At 42.7% G+C, this 17803-nt stretch overlaps 1 protein-coding gene across 1 annotated transcript; it reads left to right on the top strand.

Annotated features, from left to right (window-relative positions):
* The first annotated feature begins 312 nt into the window (after positions 1-312).
* On the top strand, positions 313-16741 carry Gatm (glycine amidinotransferase). The gene is made up of 9 exons (XM_052183438.1): positions 313-467; positions 1738-1956; positions 7611-7806; positions 8729-8919; positions 10589-10726; positions 10871-11035; positions 12697-12760; positions 13414-13530; positions 15672-16741. The coding sequence occupies exons 1-9, from the start codon at positions 399-401 to the stop codon at positions 15782-15784; spliced, it is 1272 nt and encodes a 423-aa protein (XP_052039398.1). The 5' UTR covers positions 313-398; the 3' UTR covers positions 15785-16741.
* The last annotated feature ends 1062 nt before the right edge of the window (positions 16742-17803 follow it).

Genomic DNA, 17803 nt, shown 5'->3' with positions numbered 1-17803 from the left:
GCAAAGGTTAGAAGCTAACACGGGGTCGTTTCACTCAGTGTCCCATGGGATTCTGGGTCAGTGCACACATCTAAACTTAAGCCTAAGACTGCCTTTGGGGTCTGCCCATTCAAGTTCAATGGACTTCCAACAAGATAGAGGAACGCACCATCCCGGCTAGGCATTGGGTAGCCTCCTTGTGAGTCTTCGCTGACCTGAGCCGGTCCGGGAGGCATGAGCTAAAAAGGGCAAGCGCCGGGACGTGACCCGTGGACGCCGCGGCCACCTGTTCCTGGCAGCCAATGGGCCGGGCCCTGGGCGCGGCTACAAAAGCGGCGCGCGCGGCCGCTGGCTGGGAGCTGGCGCGAGCTTGGCCACTATAGGACCTTGTGCACGCGGAGCAGCGGAGACCGGGGACGATGCTGCGGGTGCGGTGTCTGCGCGGCGGTAGCCGAGGCGCCGAGGCGGTGCACTACATCGGCTCTCGAGTGAGTGCCTACGCGGCCTCGGGACCTCTGCGACATGCAGGGTGGGGACCCAGAAGGAGACTGAACACCCTAGTAAGAGGGTGGCTTGGTCTGGGTTCGGTGGCTCATGAGGGCGATTTCTGGGAAGATGCGTCTGGTGGGGAGGGATGGAGCCTATAGGCCGGCTCCTGTGGAAACACGGATCCCCAGGCTTTATTGGGGAGTTGGAATGAGTTCATCCTGTCCCGCTGCTCCCCCAGGCCCTCGGCTTCCCTGGGATATCCGAGCCCACGTCTGCGGACCCTCCCTTCCTTCTTGACAGGAATAGCTCTGAGATGAGTTCTGCCAGCAGCTGGTTCTTAAACAGCTGCCTCTTGCTCTCTTGCTTTAGGTCTCCGGTCTCCACCCGTGGATTCCTCCAGCTCCCCTCTAGGGGGATTTTTAACAGCTTGATAGAGTTTGGGGGCGGGGTGAGGTTTGCATGGGGGAGTGGGTGAGGGGAATCTCCCTGCTCAAGGTTCTACAGGCCTGCGTTAAAAAGAAGGAAAGAAAGAAAGAAAGAGAGAGAGAGAGAGAGAGAGAGAGAGAGAGAGAGAGAGAGAGAGAGAGAGAGAGAGAGAAAGAAAGAAAGAAAGAAAGAAAGAAAGAAAGAAAGAAAGAAAGAAAGAAAGAAAGAAAGAAAAAGAAAAAGAGGTTTTCGACATGCTTAAATCTATTTTTAAGTTTACATTCTGTGCCTGCCTGGGTTAATCCTTATGGTATGGATGACAGTCATTCTCTGACTTGAAATGCTTTAAAAAAAAGTGAAGTATATGACAGAGATTAAAAAAAAAAGATCGGGGTTGTTTATTCTGAAAGATAAGTTTTTTTTCAGATTCCATGTTATTTATAGTAAAACGAGCCCCGTTTTGGTAACTTTCCAGACCAAGGAAGAAAGACTTCCCCCTTCAGTTGGACATTGCCGGGACTTACTGGGTACTTCCCTGAGGAAGAGGATGGCCTACCCCCTAAGAAAGTTTCTGAAAGTTAGTTGGCAGAAACTTTGAGATAGATATAGGGAAAGTGTTTCTGGGAACCAGATCTTTCTGGGAGTTCTAAAAGGTTACAGCACGTGACACAAACAAAATCAGTCTATCATCAACAAAAAGTTGTGTGTGTGTGTGTGTGTATTTAAATCATCCAAAAGCCTTCTATTAGTCAACATCTCAGGGTCTCCTTAAGTAGATATCTGTCTTATCCTGAGTTCTCACGCTTTAACCACACTTTGTGTGTTTGCTTGTTTGCTTTTAAGCTTGGAGGATCCTTAACAGGATGGGTGCAGCGAACTTTCCAGAGCACCCAGGCAGCGACAGCTTCCTCCCAGAATTCCTGTGCAGCTGAAGACAAGGCCACCCATCCTCTGCCCAAGGACTGCCCTGTCTCCTCTTACAATGAATGGGACCCTTTAGAGGAAGTGATAGTGGGCCGAGCTGAGAATGCCTGCGTCCCTCCATTCACAGTGGAGGTGAAGGTAAGCCGATGCCGCAGTCCGGAAACCGGTCCTCAGCGTGGGTCGGGAAGCCGGTCCTCACTGTGGGTGGGGAAGCCTGTCCTCAGCGTCTGCAGCCTGGATTCTGCTGCCGCGGCTCTCTCCTCTGCCACAGCTTTCACTCCGCTGGGGCAGGGGAGTGATGGTTAAAGTATTTTGCTTGATACCTCCAGTATTTGGTATTCACAATTGTCTTCCTTCTTGAAACCTCCCCGGGAGTTCAGAGGAACTTTCCTGGGAAGCTCTTCTTTGGGTGTTCCTCCATCTTGTCCTTGACAGCTTATTAGTCTGAGGTCTCACCTTCTGCCCAGTCCTCAGAGCCATCCTCACAGCTTCCGGTCCCTCCTTCACTCCAGTCCAGACCACTCCCCCTCTTGTCATCTAATCTAGATCCACACTAGGAACTTCCACTGTGGATATCACCTCAGGACCTCACGCTTGGCACAGCTAGAATTTCAGTTGCTGAACATCTGTAAGCCAAAGCGTTCATTTCTTCCTTTTAATATTTGCCAGTCTTGTTTAATCAAACCAAATCACCAGAGATCGTTAATTTCTCCCCCATCACATCCTCCACATCAAGGATCCAATCACTTCTGTTGAAAGGAAGCCTGCCCCATGCCTCAGCCTCTGCCCCAGGTCTGAGCTCATCTCCTGGGCCTTTGTGGTTAGCTCCCAAAGGCCCCTCCCCATTCACTCCCCTCTCCAGACTGTATCCCAGCCGCTATTGGAGTGACTTGTTGCAAACCCAAATTTCATCATGTGACTCATTGTGCTCTCAGGGTTCCTCTGCTTTTCCAACTCCCTCCTTCCATTACTGAAGATAAAGCCCTCATGGTATTCAGGTTTCTCCACAAGCTGGCTCTTTGCACCTCCAAGACCCTCAATTTACTTATTGCCTCATCTTAGAGGTGTGTTACTTTAGCAGGTATTCATTTCTATTTACATTTCTTTCTCTTCTAGTATTCCACCTGAATTTTTAGCAGAGAAAGACCAATAGGAATCATGCCTTTGCTCCCACTCCAGTGTCTCTCATCCATTTTCCTGCACTTTGGTCTGCAACTACCTAGCTACAAAATGCCTTTCTCAATTCCTTCCGGAATTTCCTAGCAACAAGTAATATATTCCTCTTTAAAAATAAACTCCAGCTATTTGTGCAGTATTCTTATGGCTAGGGTCCTATGGGCTTGTGTTCAGATGATGTGTTATATGATGGTCCCTTCCATTTTGTAGGCAGTTCCTAAGATCTTGTTCATCATGAGCATTAAGTATATCTTGAGTGTACTTGAGTTCTTCCTAAATATTTACATTTTCATTTGTAATGTAAAGAAATACATCTGTAACAGCTTCTCCATCACCAGAAGTACACTAACATAAAGAAGCTTCATTTCTGTTTGGAGAGATACTATGTATATACCTTGATGCAGATTCTAAGTATCTTATGCCACCCAGTTGGTGAGGCAGTCCAAGTGCAAAGAAAGCTAAGAAAAGACCAGTGCCTACAACGCACTGTGAAGGAAAACAATTCTAAAGGGAAACCTGGCAGACATGGCCAAAGTTTCTTCCTTTGGTTCTTTCTACCTTTGGTTCTGATAATTGAATTTTGATGAACAGATTAATTTATGTGTTTCAAATTTTCTTGAAAAGAAGTATCCGTGGCTATTTTGATTGGAAAAATTCAAATCACCAGTCTTTAAACTATTGACCAATATCCACGTGTAAGATCTGACCTTAACTGATTTTAATTTGTGTGTGTATGCCAGTCTGTGTGCGTGTGTGTGCCTGTGAAAATACTTGTGGAGGCCAGAAGAGGGTGTACGATCCCCTGGAGTTAGGATTACCTGTGGTTCTGAGCTGCCAGACATCAGTGCTGAGAGCTGAATTCAGGTCATCTGGAAGAACATCAGGAGCTTTAAACCATTAAACCATCTTTCCAGCCCCAGGACCATGTAATCTTATGGAACCAGACTTCTCAGGCATCATTTGAAGTGTTTTGTCACCATATTTATGACTTTAGACTTTGTAGCTTAAAGCACTTGTGGAATGAATACCACGTCAGGAGGCTTGCATTGAATTAGTTATTTGATAACAGTTGGAGAACTAGTCTAATCAGCTGCTTGCCTGACCTGCAGAATTCCTATAAAGAAGTTTGCAAACTACCTCTCAGACTTAAACTTCAGGGTATAAAGTTACATGTTACAAAGGACAAAATATGGAAATAACAGGTCATAGTTTTGTAAATCTAGTTTTCCAGTTACATTGCAAAACTATGTGGGAGTATAGAAGCTGTAGATTAGCCATGTTGATTTCATTTCCTTTTCTGGTTACTTCTGTTTTATGTGTCAGACTATGCTAGGTATTGAGGGAGAAGAAAGTAAACAGAAGATATATACATCTTCTAGAAGGGAGACAGACAGACAGACAGAGACAGACAGACAGACAGACAGACAGACGAATCTCGTGACACTTAGGCTAGTCTTAAGCTTGCTGTGCATCCAAAGATGACCTTGAGTTCCTAATCCTCCCTGATTCTGCTTTCCAATTCTAGGGTGATGAACATATGCCACCAGGCCAGAAACACAGATAAGTTACTCTACTTGAGAAAAATAAGAAATAAAATAATGACTGGGCTTGGTGGCACATACCTATGACAGCAACTCAGGGGATTCAGTCAGGAGGATCTTGAGTTCAAGACCAGCCTAGCCTATGTGGAAAAACCTCATTTCAAAAAGAAAATAATAATAAAATAATGTAGTAAAGTTTCTCTAGATGAATAGAGGTTAAACTATGTTACAAGACATAGGTGTTGGGGATTTTTTTTTCTTTTAAAGAATAAGAAACGGCTGTCAGAAAGCACTATTTCAAAAACATCTTTTCTTTTTGTAAAACATACTAAATAGTTAATTTTGTCTTTTTTTTAAAAAAGGCCCTTGATAGAGGACTTTAAAAAATACTATTAATTAAGTTTAATGTAAATATAAATTTAATGCTAGATTAACGAAAAGTTTTTGTCTATCAGTGTTTCTTAGCTCTCTGAAGAGAGTGTTTAAAAATTACTGTGGCAGACAGACTCTGAGCAGAGCGTTTTAGGATGTGGGGACCACAATGTTTCCAGGACTGCAGCTCCATCTCAGCCACCGGTTATTAAAGACACCATGCGCTACTCCTTACCTGGAAACGCTTGGTTAATGATCGCTAACTCATTTAGCAAGGTTAAAAAGGTAGAGTAAACAATTTCTAACTCTTTCTTGGAAAATGTAATTTTCCCTGATCATTTGAACTTTGTCCAGCACTTACTAGACTACAAACTGCACAAACATCTGTTCAAACAACATTTTTCTCCCTGAAGAGTTGGCTTAGTGCTCATATCAAGGCAAGGTTGTCTCTGAAACTTCTGCCAGATACTTTGGGGTAAGACTGGCAAGACGGCATGACTGTGCCTGCTGCAGTTCAGTGTTGGGTTGTCAAAGGCTTCTTGTCCCTTAGTGCACTGTAGGGGATGTGCCTGGCATGAGAAGATGGGCCTGGTGAATGGGCGGGTAGTAGTACCAGGATGTGTCAGAGACGGAAATAAAGAGTCATTATTATCCCCTGTTTCTAGCTGCTATTGAAGAAATTCCTAGGGGTAGAGAACTACTTGTTGTGGTGGTTGGGTGTTTGGTTTGGTTTTGTTGAGAGTGGATTAGCCATAAAAGGATGCAAATGTTTAGTGCTGATAACATTTTCCCTGGGTCAGAAACTGACCCTCCTATTCATGGATCTTCAAAGGTCAAGTTAGTCAGAACAGGAACCAACAAACTTTTTTCTGTAGAGGGTCAGACAACAAATGATTTGGGCTTTGCAGAGGACACAAGTCTATCTTGAAGCCTTTTGATTCTCTGCTCTGCCACTCGAACAGGAAAGCAGCGACAGGCACTGTGTAAGCAAAATAGCGTGGTATTTCCCCTTAATTGTGTGTTTATAAGAATAGGAAGCCTGGCTATATTCAGCCTGTGTGCCTTAGTGAAAGTTCTGCTTTACAGGTTGTTCTGTGTTATCCAGCCCGGGCCACAGCCTAACCGGAGCCTAGAGCACATTCATATATTTTATACTATCAGACTAAGATAAATATAGAAGCAGAGACACATAGCCCAGAAAAAATGTCTTTGCCATTAAAAATCTAGACATTTAGTCCAGTCCTGATGAACAAAATTATTAGAAACACCAAATGTCGTGGTACATACCCTTACTCCCAACACTTGACAGAGGAAAGCAGGTCTCTGTGTGATCTGGGCCAGCCTGGGCTACATAGTGAATTCTAGGCTAGTCAGGGTCACAAGATGAAATCCTGACTCAAAACAAACAAATAAAACCAAAACTCTTTAAGAACAAGAACCATAATAAATAATTGTAATTTTAGAAGGTTTTATCTGACAAGTTGAAAATATTCAAGCTTATAGGACATAGTAGCCAGGCCCCTAACTCCATTTGGAACACTGTCCAGTCAGAGGGCTGAAGTTCTCGCCCTGTTTATTCAGATAGGAAGTGAGCAAATGACTTCTCAAAGCCTGGTCCTTACGTGGGAAAGGGCCATCTGTGGGAGTGTCTGTCTCTTCGGTAGGATTGCTAAGTACACTAGAGTCTTTAACCCTTTTGGCCCCTCTTTTAATAAGATGCAGCAAACACATGCCCATTATATTTCTTTAAACTGACTAATAACTTAAACACATGCAAAACAATCTTAATAGAAACTCTTTTTGATTTTTATATTTTTGCTTATAACCTTTGGACGGTTTTTCCATACTTAGCTTCCATAATACTGAAACTCTGTGAAATTGTGTATCAAATTACTTTCTTCCCAAAGGGCCTGAAGTGACCTGAGATTGGCTTCAAGAGAATTTGGGGGTGTGAAGTGTGAGGCATGCATGTTAAGACATATGAAGCACATTTGAAAACATGTCCTAATCTTAACACAGTACAAAGATCTTTTTGCCCCACAAAGATCTCTTGAAGCAATGTTTTCCAGATAGAACTCAGGAGTTTGTGGGTAGTTCAGGGCCTTGGCTCAGTGTAGGGTTTTTATTCTCTTACTTTAATTTGTTCATTCTCCTGTAACAGGAGTATCTGCATCCTGTTTTGTCTGTAAAGCATGGCCTGGAAGATTCCAAGCCTCAACTGGGGACAGACAAGCTCTTAGGGGTTGGGCATAAGATCTGAGGCAGAAGGATCAAAGGCCTCAAAGTATCAAGATAATTCCAGGGCTAGAGAGATGCTCAGTAGTTAAGAGCACTTCCTGCTTTTCCCGAGGACCCTCGTTTTTGTTTCCAGTTCCCATGTCTAGCTCAGCTCAGAACTGCCTGTGACTCCAACTCCAGGAAGTCCAGCACCTTTTTCTGGCTTCTTTTGGCCACACATGCACACACGAAAATAAAATTAAATATGTAAAAATATATGACAAGACGATTCAGAGATCCCCAGTCAACAAATCCTGGGTATCTATGGAGAGATGGGCAAGCCCAAGGCTAGAGATCAGCTCTGAACAAGGTCTCTGTGTAGTCTGGTCTGTCTCATGCATACAAGTAGTCGTTCACAGCCTGCGAACCTACCTTCAGCTGCATCAGTCTCCTCTAATGCTATTGTTTATGTTCCTCTGCTTCTAGGCCAATACATATGAAAAGTACTGGCCATTTTACCAGAAAAATGGAGGTCTTTATTTTCCCAAAGATCATCTGAAGAAGGCTGTTGCTGAGGTGGAAGAGATGTGCAATATTTTATCAATGGAAGGAGTGACCGTGAGGCGGCCTGACCCCATCGACTGGTCACTGAAGTATAAGACTCCTGATTTTGAGTCTACAGGTCAGTCAGTGCTGCCAAGAAAGTAATCTGACAGAGCTCTGATTTCCCATTTCCTTCTTGGATATGTAAAGAGAAGGCTCTGTGGATTTCTCGAAGTATCCTTTTACTGACGAATCCTTTGAAGCTTTAGAGATTATGAGGAAGAGTCTGGCTCATTTTGATATGACTTAAGTGCACACACGCTAAACTTCTAGGTGTGGTGGACATTCTACTTAAGAACAGGAGTTGTCCTTGATCTTCCTTAACAGAAATTAAAAGGGAAATAGAGGGGCTGGAGCTATAGCTCGGCGGTTAAGAGCAATTGCTACTCCCACAGAGAACCTGAGGGTCCAGTGTTCACAGGGCCCGCAGCGGGCAGCTCATAATAGCTTGCAACTCTAGCTACAGAGGATCTGACACCCTCTTCTGGCCTCCCTCCTCAAATGCACATACTCTCTCTCTCTCTCTCTCTCTCTCTCTCTCTCTCTCTCTCTCTCTCACACACACACACACACACACACACACACACACACACACACACTATACACACACATGTATGTGTACTGCTATTACATCACAACTGCTTGTGTTTGAGTTCTATAATTTATTTTTCAGAATGATCTTAGCCTAGTTTTTATTGCATAATACACCACTCATTAAAACTTCTGTTTCTGTATCTTAAAAGGGTGGTTGAGTCCTACAAGTAGAGAAGGATTGGTGGTTCAAAATTTTTCTCACTTCTTCCTTTCCATTTTTATTTGACATCACCACCCAACAGGGAATTCTTGCCAGCAGTCTGTTCTAATGCATAGCGTTGCATTTGCTCTGTTCTATATAAATATATAGACGTGCAAAACTTTTCTACAAAGACGTGTTATACATGCTTTTAATGTCTTGGAAATTTGAGTCGCTGAGGTTCGCGTGGGACTCTTTGGTCTGACAGGTCTATACAGTGCAATGCCTCGAGACATCCTGATGGTTGTGGGAAATGAGATTATAGAAGCTCCCATGGCTTGGCGCTCACGCTTCTTTGAGTACCGAGCATACAGGTCACTTATCAAAGACTACTTCCACCGCGGCGCCAAGTGGACAACGGCACCCAAGCCCACAATGGCTGACGAACTGTATGACCAGGTAGGTCCCCAGATAGAGACCAGCTTGTCAGTGACTGTCCCAAATTATCCACAGAGGATAAGAAGGACTTCTCTGATACTTTGCACATATTATGTATGTATTTTTAGTTTTAAGAACTGATTACGTTTAGATGAAACTAACAGCAAATGTTAATGATCATAGCAGCAGTAATAATAGCTAGCATTTACTGCTTACTCTGGACCCAGTCCTGGGCTCAGGATTTATCATCAGTCATATTTATTTTAATAGGAATTCTGGAAGGGTGTGGTATGATTTCATCACAGGGAGAAGAACTCATCCTAAGGGAACATTGCTGTTCACTGCTGGAACCACAAAAATCTTTAGGCTAAAGTCTCTCTTTTTCCAGCAAAATAATCTGGTGTCTAGGCCAGGATCGCAGCAGGACGGACGACAGGTGTAGGTGAGCTCTCACCTGCAGGTTCTGCTCTCAGGAATCCAACCAACTGTAAATAAGTAATAGTTTTGAAATTATGCCTGTCTTGTCATTCAACAACAGTGTACTGTAGGGTTTGTTTACACAACAATTGGGTTACACTGAGGATCACAACTACTCTAGAGATGTTCTAAAGGATGTAGGAGGATGTGCATTGTTCCTGTGTAAATGCTGTTCAATTTTATGCAGCAGAATTGTGCATCCATAGATTTTAGTATCTGTGGGGTACTAGAACCAATCCCCCCACAAATATAAGGGATGTGTGCCCGTATTAAGCTATTACTCATAGAAAAATCACTTATAGAAATAATTTTTGAAAAATTATTCTAGGCATTTGAAGATAGCAATGAAAAAATAAGTCAGGCAAATCCAAATTTGGCAGGGAGAAGCATAGCATCTCATTTTAGGGTAGGAATTGGGCTCAGGACCAAATTCTTTGTCCAAAGGAGCAGAGTGACTTCATCCCACTGGCTTTCGGTATTGTAACTAGCTGAAGGCATGTGTGTTGTCCGCTGTCTTCAGAATCAGTTACTGCCCCATACCACTGGTTTCTAAATAGCAGAAAGCCATTCTAATGCCTTGTTTTAAATTTTGTTGTGGTGATGGTTTTACTGTTTTGATCTGTTTATATTACTTTTCTGTTTGCTGAGGCAATGACTTATCTTGGTTGGTACCTTGGTGAATTTCATTGACTGGCCCCACCCATATGCTTAGGCAGAACAGCGTGTTGGCCGAAGCTTCCAGGAGATGTTTGACTTCTTGGCAGGCAGAAAAGAGAGAGGGGATACAGGAAGAAACTAGAACAAAATAGACGCCCCCCTCCCCAGGACACACTCCCAGTAACCCACTTTCTCCCAACTAGGCCCCACCTCCTAAACTTTCACCACCTCTCAATAACTTGGCCGCATGACTCCATCAAGGAATTCATCCACGGATCAGGCTGGAGCCCTTTATAATCCAGTTGTTTCTGGAAATGCCAAGAGATAATGCTTCACTAATCCCTTCCACTTTCTTTAACCCAATCAGATTGGCCGTTAGAATTGATCATCACAGACCAGCGTCTTTTCTATGGGTGTTTTAATCAAGAGCTGATTGATAGTAACTTGGGAAATGGTGGTATGAAACTAATTAATTTTTAAGATCATGTATATCCTTGTAAATAAGTTCATTAAAAATAATAAATGCATTGTATATGTTCATTCTTGTTCCATCTAGGATTATCCCATCCATTCTGTGGAAGACAGACACAAATTGGCCGCTCAGGGAAAGTTCGTGACGACTGAGTTTGAGCCTTGCTTTGATGCTGCTGACTTCATTCGAGCTGGAAGAGATATTTTTGCGCAGAGAAGCCAGGTTGCTAAAAAGGCTGGCTCTAAAATCTACCTCCACCATGCCACTCTTTATTCCTCAATTAACAACGTTTAGATCCTACTTTTGGTTTTCCAAACTTAGAATGGAATCTCTTAAAGACTTTTCTTTTTAATTTTTTATTTTCAGGTTACAAACTACCTGGGCATCGAGTGGATGCGCAGGCATCTTGCTCCGGACTACAGAGTACATATCATCTCCTTTAAAGACCCCAACCCGATGCACATCGATGCCACCTTCAACATCATTGGCCCTGGTCTTGTGCTCTCCAACCCTGACCGTCCCTGTCATCAGGTAGGAAAGTTCTTAGCACACCAGAAAAGCTAGAGACCCTAGCCATTTTAAACCAAAGATTGGCACCTTCAGCGATTCTAAATGACAAATCTAGCACCAATATCAGACTTTGAATTGCTCATGGTATATTTATTAGGTAGCCAATGTGCAGAAGTCTACGCTGCTGTTGTGATGGTTAGTATGGCAGCATTTGACTTAGATTTTAAATGTTTGCTGCTGTCAAAGCATTGAATTTGTGTCTTACTGCATTATTATTCTACAGTGATTTTCTTACCATTTCCAGTTTCGGTTCAACAGGATTATAAGCAAGTGACATCAGTGTGGCCAGAGCAATGTCACTGAGCAGTAGGTATCTGTCCTTTCAAGTAGATCAGACTCCCGGCAGCCTGCCCCACTCTGGGGAGCAGCAGATCTGACAAGCCTCACCTGTTCTCTCCCTATCTCCCTCAGCCTCTTGTCTTCTGTCTGCTGCCTCCAGCCGGACAGTGAGTTATTTGCAAGGCTGCAGTACACCTTTTAAAAAGTACTTTCATGCTGTGCACCGTTCATTTCCATCCCTTATTTTCACACCTAATGACCAGGATGATTTGTTTCATTTTAGTAGAATGTGTTGATATTCTAAGTGAGTGTATAGTTGTACGTAGAGATGGCTGACTTGTAATGGATATCTATATATGACTTGTAATGGATTGGTGCTTTGAAACTACATCTCTGACATTTGTCCTCATTCATGGCCATGCAAAATGATGGATCTGTGGATCATACAGACTGTGAGTTTGATATCATCACAATGGTGTTTTCTTATAACTAAATAGGAGGTATTTAAATGTTCTTTAATGAGAAAAGTGTCTTTGGAATTTTAGAATTTGAAAATTGAAAAGCTTTAATAGTTCTGTTGCCCGATAGCATTGCTGGGAGGAAAAGATCACACACACACACACACACACACACACACACACACACTCCACTGTCACCGCCACCACCACTATCACCATCATCATTACCATCATCATTACCATCATGTAATTAAGTTTGTCCTTTGACAACTTCAGACATACAGTGCATTCTCTCCTCAACTTTCTCTTCTTCCCAACCCTACTCCTCCCTGCCAGTCTCTTCCCAGATTTTTGGGTTGGTTTTGTGACCCATTTGGTTTTAACCAGGGCCATCTGTGTGACCACTGGATTGAGTTTATCCACAGGAGCCTGGTGGTATCACCACTGGGTACAGAGTGAAGACAATGACTCTCCAAATAGCAAACAGTTCATTACGGAAGGGTGTGGCCCCTGAGTCCATCCTCCATCCATATCTCACTGTCGACAAGCCCATTCCTGTACAGCTGTGGATGTACAGGCATCCACAGCTATTTTGAATTAGAATTTGAACAAAATCATCAACCTTCAAATATTTCGTATATCCTTATTTCGGAAGTGGAGGAGACAAAGAGTTGCCAAAAAGAGTTATTAATGATAAGGAGAACTTAGCATGATAGCACATGCCTCTAATCCTAACTACTGGTGATGTTGAGGTAGGTGGATTGCAAGATCAAGGCCAGCCTGGACTACATGGCAGACCCCGTCTCTAAAAAGTAAAAAATAAGGACTGCCAGAAACCAAATAGCAAATGTGGATTTAATGCTTTTGGGTGGTTTGGTCTTACAGATTGATCTTTTCAAGAAAGCAGGATGGACCATAGTTACTCCTCCAACACCAGTCATCCCTGATGGTAGGTCTACTTTACATCCTGATCAAGGATCTTCACCTGTAGAGATAGCCAAGTTATCAATCTTATTGAGTTGGCATTTCCCCCACTGAGCAGTAAACTGATGGCTGACCTAGAGTCAGGCTGTGACATGCGTTTGTAATTTTGTTTTCTCTTATTGAAAATAAAATTAGAAGGCAGATTTTTAAAAATATTATATAAAGCAAGGCATGACTTTTAAAATAAGATAGGATGAATTCCAAATGTCTAATGAGTATGGATGGGTTTGTGGTATTTATAGATATGTTGGTTTACAATTAAGAAATATGTTCTCAGAACTGGGAATGTAGTTCAGTGGTAGAAAACTTGCCTAGCATGTTTAAGTCCCTGGGTTTGATCCCCAGTAGTACAAAAACTTCTTAGAAGCAGAGCATGGTGGAACAGGTCTGTAATACCAGCACAGAGAAGGCAGGGGAAGGAGGATTGCAAGTTCAGTGTCATAAAGAAAACTTGGCAGAAAGAAAAAGGTAGTAAAAAAGAGTAAGATAGTAAAATAGGTTTTCATGTGGGAGATGAGGCAGAAAAGGGACTGAGCTGTCTGTCACCCCAACACCCCTCCCTGGTAAGTCACTGCTGCTCTAAGCAAGGATGGTACCAACAGTTGTTGCTATTTGCAGATCATCCCCTCTGGATGTCATCCAAGTGGCTTTCCATGAACGTCTTGATGCTAGATGAGAAGCGCGTGATGGTCGATGCCAATGAAGTCCCAATTCAAAAGATGTTTGAGAAGCTGGGTATGTGTGACGAGTGTCACGGCTCATTGTCACGGGTCCCCACTAGCTGGAGAAAAGGCATGCATAGTCTAATAGATGATTAATTGAATTCAATTTCTGTTCCCTTTAAAGGTACCAGTTTGTTATTTTATAATTGTTTAGTGCTTTTTTGTTTCTAACAAGCATAGTCTTTGAAAGTTGGGAATACAGGGACTGAACCACCAACCAAAGAATACACATGGAGGAACCCATGACTCCAACTGCATGTGTAACAGAGGATGATGGCCTTATCTGGCATCAGTGGGAGGGGAGGCCTTTGGTCTTGTGAAGGCTTGATGCCTGAGTATAGGGGGGTGCTTGGGCGGTGAGGTGGGAATGGGTGAGTGGGTTGGGGAGGACCCTCAAAGAAGTAGGGGGAGGAGGAGGGGGAAAGGGAGACAACATCTTAAATGTAAATAAGTAAAATAACCAATAAAAAAGAAAAAATAATAAAAATAAATAAAAATAAAAGTAGGGAATGTGTCATGAGTTCCCAAACCTTCTCTTGTCAATAGTTAATAGCCTGTGTAATTCTGCTGGTTTCCTTTTGCCTGTCTGTGTGTTTTGAGACTTACTGATATTCAATTGAGTTTCTCTGCCTTCTCCAAATAAGAAATTACTGAAGGTCCTTTAGAAGTAATTTAATGGTAATTGCATGTTTCAGTGGCTTAAAAGGACACAACTGGAAAAGTGACGGGTTTGCATTAAGATCAGTTAGCATGGTCCTGAAATGCAATGAAGGATCCCAGCCAGTCGTTCAACTTTTAAAGAGCAGGATTGGCTTTTACTTGGGGAAAAGTTTTCCTATTTTGCCATAAGTTTTAAGTTTTAGACCAGGATTCTAACATTGTTGAGGGAAACAATGAAAGAGATGACTTCATGTGAGCCAAAGGACACCACGGTTGGAGCCGTTTGACATGTCCTGGGGTGAGCGTGGATATAGCCAAGCAGTCTACTTGTTGAACTCAGGTTGTTAAAACTTTGCTCTACATTTCAGATACAGTCCATAGAAGATTGTTTTCTTATTTGCCAAATCCATCCCTGATGTAGAATCTGTTTTAAAAATGAGATAGCTTGGCAGACGTTTTGAGTTGAGCGCATCCGATGGCTGAGCCTGTAGCGTGAGCCACTCTTCCTTGGCTTTCATTAAGCAACAAAATTACTCGAGTTCAACTTTTTCATCTGTTATGCTCTTTTTTTCCCCAACTTAAACTAGTGGAAAGTGCCAAATAATCTGATTTGTTAGATTATTTTTATAGTTAAAGTTAGTTTAGTTTTATACTTAAAGTCAAAATTTTAGATGTGGAGAACTTCTATAAGTTTCACCAAGTAGCTCTGAGTCCCTCCAACTCAGGAAGAGTATACTATGACCAGACAGGACATAGCGCTCCTTATCCCACGTTCAAACCTCACTCTGAGTCTTCAAGCCCCAGGTAGGAGGAGAGCCTCGGGGGAGGCTTTCTCGTGGCTCTTTGTTCTTGTCACCATACAGTGAGCACTGTGGTGACTGCAGCTCCCCTGCCTCCCCAAACAAAGACAAGTGGAACAGATTATCTATTTTGAAGGCCTAAGGTGTCTGACAGAACATTCTTGCTGTTAGTTAAATGGCCTGCTCACATTGTCCTTACAAACAGTGCCCGATAAAGCTAATTGTCTGCTCAGCCGTGGTTCCTGAATAACCATACAACTCAGATATTTATTTTTATTTACTTATTTTTTTTTACAACTCAGATATTAAACTACAGCTTGACACAGTATTTCTTTGAGGAGGCCTGGTACAGTTAATCTGTAAACAATGAACGTACCCTCATTGTGCCTACATAGAGTTAACTTTTCAGTACTTAATTTTAATACTCAGTAGGTATATCTCATCCTAGGCTATTGATTTGTGAACCCAAAATAGAACACAACCCGAGTCTCTGACTTTTTGTTGAAGATGTTATATTACTGGTGGGCTGGGTTAGGTGAAATATAATCTATGATAAAAAGATTCAAGAGGAAAGGACCACTGTGGACCAGACCGTCCCGAGGGATCTTACTTCAGCATTCCTCCAGATGTTTGGACTTTACTCTCTGTGGAGGGAAGTCTATCTAACTGGCCTTGTCTTTCTCTTCCAATGCAGGCATCAGCACCATTAAGGTTAACATTCGAAATGCCAATTCCCTGGGAGGAGGCTTCCACTGCTGGACCTGCGATGTCCGGCGCCGAGGCACCCTTCAGTCCTACTTTGACTGAGCAGGCGTGGTGTGGCTTGGGGCATAGCCGCAGATATACCTAAGAAGCAGCAAGGCCCTTCTCTCTCTTTAACAAATGCATGAACTGTAGTGCTTTGAACAATCACATCTTTAACAGGGTTCCCAAGCCTGAGTTACCTTTTGTTGACGTAAGGAAGATAACTTTTGATAGGTCTTACTTTCTTCTCCTAAAGTTATTTACTATTTGGCTTCAAATATAAAAGTTGAGTAAATGTACCAAGGCAAAAATTAGTCATTTGAGTAACTTGGCCGCTAATATTTAACCATCTACCTCTGTTTTTAATTTTCTTTCCTAAAGGCAGCTTGAAATGTCGGTCCTAACCTTGTCTTTTTTTTTTTCCTCTTTGGTGGACTTGTGAATGTTCATATTACTTCTTTTTTCCCAAATGGGACAAAGACTTAGGCAAAAAACATGGATCCTAAGTAAAATCAAATTATTTGTCTCTTTTTCTGAAAAAAAATAAATTTGGATTTTTAATTTTTTTAAATAACCTATGCAAACACTGAAAAAAAAATGAAGCAGCTTTTCCATGAATGCTTTTAACATTCTTGTGTCAACATTTGATACTAAACTCTCACCTCTTACCTCATCTCAAATGGATTATCCTTCCTTCTGTCCTTCCTTCCTTCTGTCCTTCTTCCTGTCTCCCTTCCTTCCTTTCCTCCTTCATTCAGAGTAGTGCTTAGTGTGACAGAGTGAAACTTGTAGTTCCCATTCCTAACAGCTGATGTTCAATATCTAACAGGTGTAATGGCATCTTTGGTAATCTAAGACTTGTTTACATATTTGCAAATTATTTAAGGCATAGAGTTTTAAAGCATTTTTTAAATACTAATGCAGGTTAAAGAAATACATGTGACATGAAATAATTTTAATGTTGGATATTGTATTTGTATTTTTATTCTAATAAAATTTTGTGTTCCAGATTGGATTTTATGAGAGTATGGCTTCAGTTGCATTAATTTAGTATAATAGGATTGTAGCTGTTAAATGAGAGTTCTGTGCGTGCGTGCGTGCGTGCGTGCGTGCGTGCGTGCGTGCGTGTGTGTGTGTGTGTGTGTGTGTGTGTGTGTGTTGTGAGTACGTGTGTGTGGAAGGCAGTATGCACATGGGCATGTCTGCATGTGGAGGTCAGAGGTCAACCTCGGGTGTCCTTCTACAGGCGCCATCCACCTTCATTGTTGAAACAGGATCTCTCTTGCAGTCTTCTGGAGTTCACCAAGGATGCTGGGTCACTGCCCAAGAGTTTCAGGGATCCAGCTGTCTCTGCCGCTCCACACTGGGATTATAAGCACACGCCTGACTTTTTGACTTGTGTTCTGGGAATCAAATGCAGTTTTCACCGTCACACTTAACCAACCAGGATGTCCTCAGCACCACCCTGGAGCAGAATTATTGTTTTCTGAGAAAACCAAGATATCCATTCCAAATTCAAAGTCAGCCTGGGCTAAATGAGACCTTGTCTTAGCTTATAAAAGGGAGGGAGGAAGGGAAGGAGGGAGAGAGGGAAGAAGGAAGGAAGGAAGGAAGGAAGGAAGGAAGGAAGGAAGGAAGGAAGGAAGGAAGGAAGGAAGGAAGGAAGGAAGAAAAGGAAAGGCAAGGTAAAAACAGGGGAAAAGGAAAAGAGAAGGAAAAGAAGAGAATCAGATTTTGACTTATTGACTCCTTCACTCATTCAATGCTGTCTGGGTGTTTTGTAAGCATGAGGGGGGCCAGTCCTAGGCCCTGAGGAAATGGAGTCTCAGGTCTGGAGTTAATGGCTGCTTTTACTCATGATATCATTGCACAGGATGTGTAGTTAAAAATAAATCACAGTTCTCGGCCATTCCTTCCACTGCTTTGTGTCAGGTCACAGGACTTTAAGAGTGTAGTGTGACACTTGAACAGATGTTGCTTGGGAAGTGAAGGCAGCTATAGAGGCCCCCTGGAGGCCCCCACCCAGGGCCTGAGTGGCCTCTGCGGTTCTAACAGACAACCTCTGCATCCGACTCAGCGGTG

The sequence above is a fragment of the Apodemus sylvaticus genome, chromosome 5 (assembly GCF_947179515.1).
Source record: "Apodemus sylvaticus chromosome 5, mApoSyl1.1, whole genome shotgun sequence".
NCBI lineage: Eukaryota > Metazoa > Chordata > Mammalia > Rodentia > Muridae > Apodemus > Apodemus sylvaticus.
The sequence above is the reverse complement of the archived record's forward strand: the minus strand, read 5'-3'. Positions and strand labels throughout refer to the sequence as shown.

What these genes read in the sequence shown, in the direction of transcription:
- Gatm (XM_052183438.1), top strand. Translation starts at nt 399, where the DNA reads ATGCTGCGGGTGCGGTGTCTGCGCGGCGGTAGCCGAGGCGCCGAGGCG. An exon ending in CTGACGAACTGTATGACCAG is followed by an intron (nt 8,920 to 10,588) that starts GTAGGTCCCCAG and finishes TGTTCCATCTAG; the next exon opens with GATTATCCCATCCATTCTGT. An exon ending in CTGACCGTCCCTGTCATCAG is followed by an intron (nt 11,036 to 12,696) that starts GTAGGAAAGTTC and finishes TTGGTCTTACAG; the next exon opens with ATTGATCTTTTCAAGAAAGC.